This window comes from Bison bison, unplaced genomic scaffold, assembly GCF_000754665.1.
Source record: "Bison bison bison isolate TAMUID 2011002044 unplaced genomic scaffold, Bison_UMD1.0 scf7180017864329, whole genome shotgun sequence".
NCBI lineage: Eukaryota > Metazoa > Chordata > Mammalia > Artiodactyla > Bovidae > Bison > Bison bison.
The window spans coordinates 3,431,266-3,441,116 of NW_011494901.1; the positions used below are offsets into that span (position 1 = coordinate 3,431,266).

A 9,851-nucleotide genomic window follows, 5' to 3' on the forward strand; every position below is an offset into this window, starting at 1 on the left:
CAGCTAGGTGGGTTCAACATCTAACCTCACCACTGAGAAGCAATGTGACCTTAAATAAGTTCATCAGCCTCTCTGAGCCTTTGTCTCTCCACGCCCCAGTACAAATCCCCACCAGTCTCCCGGAATAGTAGGTCTCAGTGAGAGAACCTGCTTAAGTTCCCATCTGGAGGCACCCTGCCTCTCCCGTGGTCTAAAGCACTGACGGCTTAATCTGGAAGGTTTGTTACTAATTTTTATGCTATTCCAAGAAGTCAGGACACAGCTGATGCTACTGTGTTTTTTATTAGAAAACAAATTAAATAAAATAGTGATTGATTCTATATAAAATTGAATTTGAGTCCATGGTTCATGGCGGGGAAGGCTCAGAAGATGGAGACAAGGATGTGGTAGTAGCAGTTTCTTTTTCTTCGTATCTGGGAGGCAGTTCAGATAAGAGATGGAGCGTGTGGGAGGTCTCAGAGGATGAAGCGGTCCCAGAAATAGTATATATCAATTCACAATCTCTCTCAGAGGCCGCGCCTTGGCCCTCAGGAGTTGGGGACCTATGAAGAAGAAGAGGGAACGTGAACGGGAGAAGAGGAAATCAGTCATCACGCTTCAATACCAGGTGCTTTTCACATGTTTAATTACATGCATTTGGAAGCATTTGCAAGGGCTTCCAGAGTAGTTTCTTCCCATATATATTTTGCGTAGATATGTTTTAACTTCTTACCCCTTACTGTCCTTAGCGCTGATTGTAATATTAAGACAGTTTCATCCCTGTTGTCATTCCCCTTGTCATTGAAAAGACAAAGGCTACAAACATATAGTGAAGTGAAGTTGCTCGGTCGTGTCCGACTCTTTGCGACCCTGTGGACTGTAGCCTACCAGGCTCCTCCGTCCATGGGATTTTCCAAGCAAGAGTACTGGAGTGGGTTGCCATTTCCTTCTCCAGGGGATCTTCCCTATCCAGGGATAGAACCCAGGTCTTCCGCGTTGTAGGCAGACACTTTACCATCAGAGCCACTATTCACACAAACATATAGATGCCTTCCAAAAAGAACATGCACACACACACAGCTACTCTTCTCTGCTACTTCATCTGGAGACAGCTAACATAAGGGAGACAAACGTATGCAAATAGAAAATTAAATCATTAAGCCAAAAGCTTGAAGGGAGTTGGGAAGGCATCCTGGTTAATGGAGGGGCTCCAGCAAAGGGCAGACCTGCATCTACACTTCCACCCTGCTGCTTTTGAGCTGTTTGATCTCTAAGCCTCAGCTTTCTCGTCTGTAAAATGGGGGTGATGGCAATGTCTACCTTCTAAGGAACTATGAGAATGATATAAGGAAATGGAAGAAAAGCCAGACTCTGGCATAGTAGCGGGAGTCGTTTTTAGTAGCAGTAATAGACATTTATCTATTTATCTCTGTGAAATTCATCACTGGAGAAAAGAATTCACAAACAGAATTCTCCAAATTCCAGAACCTAACCTCCCTTTCATCCACTCAGGGCAACTCCTGCATTCGCCCCTGGTCGGATCTCCAGCTCGCCACCCAGTCTGGAGCACTAGACTGTGTATCCTAAAACATGAACAACCCGGTAAGGCAGCACTCATCCCTAGCATGCCCAGGTCCCTAGCAATCTCTTGGGTCCCGCTTCTCACTGCCTTTAAAAAATGTGCCTCTCAAAAGTCAATTTTCACTGAGTGCTGCTCTGTCCTGGGAGATTTTTCAGCGATCCTGCCTTCACTTCCTACACCCTGGGTTCCCATCTGGGAAGGTACAGTGCCTTCACCAGCCCTGGCATTTCCCAGAACTCCTTCCTTTCATACCCTCCCTGCCCGTGGATTCTCCACAGGTTTCTGATGCTTCTGACCTCTTGGTTGCAGCTGCCTCTTGGCCATTCCATCTCCAGGACCTCAATTCCCTCCAAGCTCAGGCCCGTCCAGTCTCCCTCCAAGGCCCAGGCCTTGCTCTGCTTCCACCACAAGCCAGACATTCTCTTCTCCTGATTATACGAGCCCATTCCCATCCTCCTCAGTCAGGGACCTCCCCTGTCCCTGTCTCTCACCCTTGACATCACAACCTCTGATTTTCCCATCATCCTCCACCACAGACTCCCTCCCATACTCCTCCTCCCACCTCTTTTTTTTTTTTTTAAGGAAATGCTCTATCATTTTATTTAATTTGGCCACACCACACGGCATGTGGGAATCTTAGCTCCTTGACCAGGGATTGAACCCACGACCCCTGCAGTGGAAGCACAGAGTCTTAACCACTGGACCACCAAGAAGTCCTGCTCCTCCCTTTCTGATCACCACAGTCCCAGGCTCCTGTTACCTCCAGCCTTTCCATGATCATGAGTCAGCCTCCTAAATGGTCTGGCCGCCCTCAGCCTTTCCCCAGTCGGAGCTGAGCTAACCACTGCTCGCATTCCGTTGCTGTAACTCCTCAGCTTTCAATGGCATCCCTCTGCCTCAAGGAAAAACACTCACATTTATACTGTTTAATGTGACTCCAGGCAGGCCTCCTAATTTGTGACAAATGGGAAGCCTGGGGGATGTAAATGGGAATCTAACATTTCTCTTCAATCAGTCTGAGAAGACTCTGAGGCCCAGGGAACAACTTAAAATTGAGGGGAAAAGACTGGCATGCTCAAGGCCGGGTGCAGGCTGATTTCAGTCAGTCACTCAAGTATCCCCATTAGATATCAGAACCTCTGTACATTCTGGGGGTCTCCTGGGACCCCCACACCTCCCACAGTCCACAGCAGCCTAACTTAGCAGGGGCCTCCCGAGTTCTGGTCCAGCGCTCAGGCTGGCTGACAGGTGGTCCAGCATTTTGAGACCCAGTTCTGCTACAAGCGCATACAGATGCCTGGAGAAGGCTTCACATGAACCTGGCGTAAGCACGCTTATAATTTTTAACTTATGTGCTAGCCAAAGTTTCCTGGAAGGTACTGTGAATATTAAGACGATAATTCTGACATCATGTCAGCAAAATAGATACTCCTCCTTGATGGTTACACTTGTATCACAGCATAAAGCTGACTTGGCCTGAAGACAGGCATAGGCCTGAAAAGGTTCAATGTTTCTACACTTCCAGTTCAAAGGGAGAATCTTACCCAGATTGAAAAATACTGTAATATGAAGGTGGGCTTTCATCTGGAAGCAAACCGTCAGTCCCAGGACTCCGGGCAGCTGCAGAAGCTGAAGACTCAGGAAAGTAAGGTGGTGGAGGGGGTGGGAATATGATCACGGCATCACCTAAGGAGACACAACATATTGTTGAAGATGGATGAGTAATAAATGTAAGCAAATGAGCAAGAGCTAAAGACATTAATTATACATTTGGCCCATCTATAGCAAAGGTCAGAACAGCAGAATTGAAAAGTGGGCCGATCAAATTTACAGATTTGAGAATAGAGGTCACTAAGGAACTGGAGGAGAGGAAAATAGAGTTAGAGTTTAATGGAGGCAGAGATTCTGTTCAGGGTAACGAAGAAACCTCCAGGAATTGATAATGGTGATGGCTGGCTGTACAACATGGTGAATGGACCGAATGCCACTATACATTTAAAAATGATTAAACTGGTAAATTGTAGGTTATATCTTTTTTACCATATTAAAAAAACAGCCTACATTTCATAGCAAGTCTCAGCTAAAGCGTTTCTGGCCAGTGTTTGCTAACAATGTTCCTTATCTCCCCTGGGATGTCCACTGCCGTCAAGTTTTTATTTCCCACTTACAGTTTTAATTCTTCAAAAGTCAGCTGTTGGATAAAGCGCCTCTGCTCCTCAAATGCAGTTTCAGCCTCTGGACAAATGACGGCACAGCCACAATATATCCCTCATCCCTATTTCCACAAATGTGGTTTCCATTCTTGCTGAGCTTTATTATCTACCAATGTTTCTTCCAAGCTTTATCAAAGAAAGTCAAACTCAAAGCTAGGGTTTTTCTCCCCCCTGCATTTTTTATTGCTACTGTTCACTCCAGAACACATTCCTGTGTTTTGGGGAGGGGAACAGGGGACCAGATACAAGCTCAGATTCCAACTCAGAATGTACTAGATGAGTTGCCCGGAACCTTCTAGACGTGGCGGCACCACTATGAAGAGGTCTGAGGGCCACCTCTGCTAAGCTGGCCACTCCACATGACAGCTCAGGAAGAAGGAAGGAGGAGAGGACTTTACTTCCCTTCAGGGAGGAGACTGGTTTCTACGTGGCAGTCCTGATGCTTGCAGGGTTCTCGAAAGTGACCGGGGTTCCACTCGCCAGTTATTACCCGGCGTGGCCGAAACAAGCCCTTTGCCCTCTCCAGGCCCCAGCCCACATCTGTAAACTGCAGGCAGTAACTGCACCTGCCTCAGAGGACAGATAGGAGGACCAGATTCATGTGAGGGGTTAAGACGGTGCTGTGCATGGAACAAGCTCTCTCAGAGGTCACACACCCTCAGAGGGACTTTCTCCACACCCAGCAGCAAGTGGTGCCTGTTGGCATGTCTGAAGAAACACTCCCAACTGGCCGTCTGGCCAGTGGCTCCACTCTCCCCCTTGTTGCCTCAAATGCCTCCCCTGCAGAAAACGCATAAACTCCACCCCTCCTTCTGCAAGGAAATGACAATTGGAGCTTAAAATATGCGTGGCTAACTGAAGCTCGAAAAACAATGGTGGTTGTCTTGGGATTCTCATTTGATTTTTTCAAAAGGTCTTGGTAGGTTGGAGGAAGGTAGGTTGAGTGTTCACTTTAATTACACACTGCAGGACAAAGGAGCTGGAAATAAGCCTCCAAAGCAGGCCAATCACCTATCAAACACAGACAAGGAAGTACTCCTCCTCCAGCCATCTCCAAGGCTTACCCAGCCCTCTGCCAGGTCTGTGCCCAGCCCTCTTGCTATCCCTGGGAAACTCCTGGCTCCCTTTCACTATGGGGTTTCTCCTGCAGGACTTGCTGTCCTCTGTGGGTTGACCGGTCACCTGCTTGTGTATCCAGGGCCCAACACCAGGTGTGCCCACAGCGCGTACCGTGCATCTGGTTTATCTACTCTGTCTTCTGTTCTGGGAAGAGCTGAATTCTGGCACTTGGATAAGATTTGCCTCATATCACCCTCACTTTCCCTCATAAGGCAGAACTGACCATTGACAGACAATGTCCAGAGTCTTAACAATTGTGCGAAAAGGCATGATTTCTAAAGATGTAAACCCTATTCCATAATATCAAAGGAGAGAAAGACAGTGAATTACAGTGCCAGATTTTCACAAATTTGATAGGACTTAAATGGTTATATGGAAAAGATTTTAAACTCTTCAGTGCCAACATCAGGACAGAAATGCTCAGGAATCACCACACCCCTGCTCCAGCTCTGCCCCCAGTTCCCCCTGATTCCAGTTACCAGGAGTAAGGCTGGACCCCCAAACTCCCTGATAGTAAACCCAAAGGGCACACTCAGTACACCCCCACCTAAGTGGAAGAACATGAGCGTCCCACGAGTATATTTTTTTGGCTCGCACTGTGTTCCCCAAAAGAACTAAGAGCATCTATAATATTGGGTGAGCCTTTTCATCATTTAACAATGACTCAGGACACCAGGTGAAGGATGAAGCCTGCAGAAATAGAATTACAGCAAGTGTCCCGGGAGGGCCTATGTGAGCACATGCGTGCCCACCGCCTCAGTTAGGATCCTGGCTCTGCCACCCGCTAGTTTGTGACCTTAGGCCAATTACTTGGGATCCTTGAGCCTCGGTTTCTTCATCTTTTACATGGAGACACTAAGTATCTGCCACAGTGGACTGTTGAGGGCATGGATGAATTTCATGTAACAGGCTCTTGAAGAGCGCACACTAAAACACTTAGATCGTTATTTGGCCCAAGAATAAGCTCTATGTGTGTTAGTGATTATTAACAAATAACTAGTGTTGATGTCACCATAGTGTATAAATGCACAATTAAGTAAGCTGGGAGCTTCAACCCTGACGGAACACAATGATCATCTATAAATCCATCCGCCCTTCCTCTCTGAGGCCAATACCATGCAAAGCCCACAGCCCCGGGAATCCTCCCAGTGAGAACTGCCGGCTCAGCAGACAGCCTCACCCACGAGAAACAGCTCACTTCTTCCCTGTTCCCTCCACAGTTTCTGCTCTGTAATCCCCTTTGCCCACCCAGCCTTTTAGATGTTAAGGCTGTGCCTTCACGGTGGGAGACTGAAATAAAACAGTGATTTGCAAAAACAAGCAGCGATGGGGGCTTTTCTTTCTGTGTGAAGGTGAGACCAGAGCTCCTGATGTGGTTCTGTGGGGGCCTGACCCCGGGACATGGCGGGCCTGACCCCGGGACCCCCTGACCTTCTGCAGGGGGACCCAAAAGGAATCTCTGGGCATCCCACAGGGCAAAGAAGTGACCAGGGCAGTCACATTTCATCTGTATGCTATGCCCCTGCTCCCAAACTTTGCCCCGACCCTGAAGTCAAGGACAAAATTACAGGAGATGAAGAATAAGGTGGACAAGAGTAGAGAAGACTCCTCCAAAACGTGGAAGACCAATGGACTTGCAACAGACTCAGAATCCTAGAATGTCAGTGCTGCCAGGAAACTCAGAAGTGCAGTGTTCATTTTACAGGAACACAAAGTAAGGCCAGGAGAAGTTAAGGACTTCCGAGGGCAGCCAGTCAAGGATAACCAGTGATGAGAACCCACGTTTTCAACAACCAGAAGTGCCATAAGAGTTTGCTGTGAGAATAACAGGGAAACAGGGTCACGTGGCAGGTCTCTTAGGTGACAGAAGGCTCCCAGGGTAGCCTCACGACCTCTCACTGTCCTCTTTATTTGCCCTGCAACCTCAGTCAAGGTCACAACTCAATGTCCTGATGCTTTTGTTAGATAATAGGGTTTTGCTGGGAGGAAAGGATGTGCTGAGTGATTCTTACGGGGATAATGACAGGCAGAACTGTGTCTGTGTGCATCTATGTGTGTGTGAGAGAGAGAAGGACAGACAGACAGAGGACAGAGACGAAGAGAGAGAATTTAGGCCAGACCCAAAAGCAGCCTTGATGTTGCAGCCACGGTGATATGAACAAGCAAAGGAAAGACAGCGACCCACCTACGGTCACCTGGATGGGCTCCAGGCTCTGGGTTTGTCTCTCTTCACTTTCAGAAGCATCCTGGTCCCCATTCAAATTGCTTCTCTTCTTAACGTGGGCGACCACGAAGAAACACAATCCCACAAGCACAATCAAGGGACCCAAGATCTGAAGGGACAAGAATCCACAGATCTGGGGCTCTGAGTCAGCTGTGTCTGTCTCATTCAGTGATTCCTGCATCCAGTCTGAGCCGCACCCAGGTACCCAAATGCCCAGTACGCTGATGAGCATACCGCTCGTCAGGAACAGAAACCCAAAGATGAGACACTGGACAAACTGGCGGCTCTCCCCACAGAGGAAGGGTCGGTCGGAGTCCGCCTGGTTGTTGCCTCGCAGGCGCTCCTCAGTTTGCTGAAGTCGTGCCCGGGAGCGGGCCAGGATCACAGCCCCCAGCCCAACCACGGCACACGCGGGCCCAGCGATCTTCAGCATCATGCTGCAGTCTGGGAAGGTTTTGTATTGGCATGCCTGGAACCCAAAGATGGAGAGCAGAACTCCCACGCACAGCAGGATGGCACCGATGACAAAAAGGAAGAAAATGAGCTTGCTGACATGCCTGTCTCCCTGGACCCCGTCTGGCTCAGCAGCGGCTGCAGGAGACATGGCCAGGAGAGGCCCCTTGCCCGAGGTGGGTGGGATGTATGGGTTCCCTTCGATGGTTTTAGCAGCTCTGCAGACATAACCAAACACCAAATTATAAAAGGACTACAGGTGTTCCTGACCCGCCCTGTTCTTTTCCCAAAATCACACTAGGATGAAATCATAAGGAACAACTTTGTGGAACTGATACACCGTAGAACAATGAGTTGGTTCATGAGTCAGAGGAGCTGGCATTCAGAAACTCCTGAATATGTACTTTTATAAAGATATGTAAGAAGGGGGAATGCATTTGCCAGGCACCTAAGAGTATCTTGAAAACTCAAAAGCCATACAACAAAAGTAACTGGGTGTGGCTTTTCCTGTTATGAGTCCTATGGACTCACTTCCCCAGGCCAAACATACACACACACAATGGTAAGTGAAGGAAGAACCACACGGATTGTTTTGATTTATTGACATCCTACATTTCATCACAGCTGCTCTGAGCATTTCCAAGTGGGTAAATTTTCTCCTTCAGTAATTAACTTTCCATTTCCTCTTTTAGACTGCAGCAACTTTCCATTCCTGGCTTTATTCTAAGGCTCCATCTACAGAAGACCCAAGTTCAACAGTTTCAATGGAAGGCGAAGGCGGTTCAGGAACACAGTGAGTTTGGGAGAGATTAAGTTAATTCTGTCAAAATGTGAGTCTTGAGACCTCAAACAGGCACACACTGGGGTTGCCCTGAAATCTGATGGTCTGGTTACAGGGTCTCAGATGACTTGGGGGGGTCTGGCACAGTGGGCCACGTAGACCTTGTCCCCCAGGTGGGCAGGTGGCCTCCTGCTCCCCTTCCTTCATGGGGCCACCCACTTCCACAAAAAGTTTCGGCCCCATTAAAAATATGCAGCTGATAAAAATCACCAGTTACAAAACACTAAACAGCGAGAGAACTTTGACTCTGAAAGAGTATCCATGAAATCAAGTGGGAAAGCAGCTTCCACAAGACCACCCGAGCCCTGTACTTCAAAGGTCTCCTATATTAAATGTACCCCCAAGCAGTGGGTCACGAGTTGTCTACTTTATACAGACTGAGTTTATCAGCCAGTTACCTTGTCTTATGCTAATGAATGGAATATTTTTCCAGGACCCTTCTAGTCAGGGCACTCAAAAAGACAACCCCAGTGTGAAGAACATATTCACTTACTCAAAGAAAGAAAACTTGAAACATATTCTATGCCACTTGCCTCCATGATCCCATGAAAGAGCTAGAGATTGAGTCGCTAAAGCCAAGGCCATCTTGACAAATGCAAATCATGTGCAAGTAGTGTCAGTTTCAGTAAAGAAAGGAAAGGGCTGATCTTATTCTAGGAAGTGCTTTTCCAGGAATAAATAAGATAAAATCAGAAGGAAGTTGGAGTGAGAAGGAAATAGAAGTGGGAAACAAGTTTGTACTTTACACTTGGACAAACTATATTTATGAAGATGAAATTAAGCTGAAACAAACACTGAAAGTATTGCCCAAGTTAAAAAACAAAAAGATTCTGAATCCTGTAATATTTTTTGCTGGTCTGGAGATAGAGATGAAGGGTGACTCTGCTACAAAGCCCTGTCAATTCATTGTAGGGTAGTGTTTTGAGTTTGATGTGAGTCACAAGGCTTCAGTTGCCTTAAGGAAAATTCCCAAATACTAGTAAAGCCTAAATTTGGATGTGTAGCTTCCTTTCCATGGACTAATGGACTAAGTACTTGGCATAGGTAGTTAATCCCCCATTCAAGTTAGTTCGTGAGTAGTTCGTCCATCTCTCTGCCCGCCACCCCCGACCACCGATGCGCTCACACAGTGGCACAGATATCTTTAGTAATAGGAAAGTAAACCTTTCCCAAATACCAGCCTACACTTCATTTCCCCAAAGCCAAATCCGCCTCACGACGCTGTTTGCCAAGGACATTTCCAAATGAGCAGCGGGTCAACACGTCCAAAGCGCTGTGTTTGGGGGCTGACGCAAAGAGAGGCAAAGCCCTTCCTGGCAAAGAGCTCTGTGAGTTTCGAGCGCCAGAGCTCCCGCGGGAGCAGGTTTAGCGCGGCTGTTCCGCGCGGCGCCGCTCCGCGCACCCCGCCTGGACGCTAAACACAGCGCTCGGCCCGCGACC

General features: G+C 47.8%; 1 protein-coding gene across 2 annotated transcripts in view; it reads right to left on the reverse strand.

Annotated features, from left to right (window-relative positions):
- Nucleotides 1-263: 263 nt before the first annotated feature.
- The window catches only part of TMEM171 (transmembrane protein 171), a 10,550-nt gene continuing 962 nt past the window's right edge, over nucleotides 264-9,851 (reverse strand). Inside the window, exons 2-5 of one of the 2 annotated variants that reach the window (XR_826455.1) lie at nucleotides 7,079-7,788; nucleotides 3,106-3,247; nucleotides 2,322-2,453; nucleotides 456-542 (exon numbers count right to left, since the gene is read on the reverse strand). Coding sequence is in view for 1 of the 2 variants with exons in the window: in XM_010853555.1 (XP_010851857.1) it covers nucleotides 347-542; nucleotides 3,106-3,247; nucleotides 7,079-7,721 (981 nt within the window). In the remaining variant the exon portion in view is untranslated. Of the gene's footprint in view, nucleotides 543-2,321; nucleotides 2,454-3,105; nucleotides 3,248-7,078; nucleotides 7,789-9,851 lie in introns of both variants that reach the window. The other variant, XM_010853555.1, reaches the window with a different exon arrangement.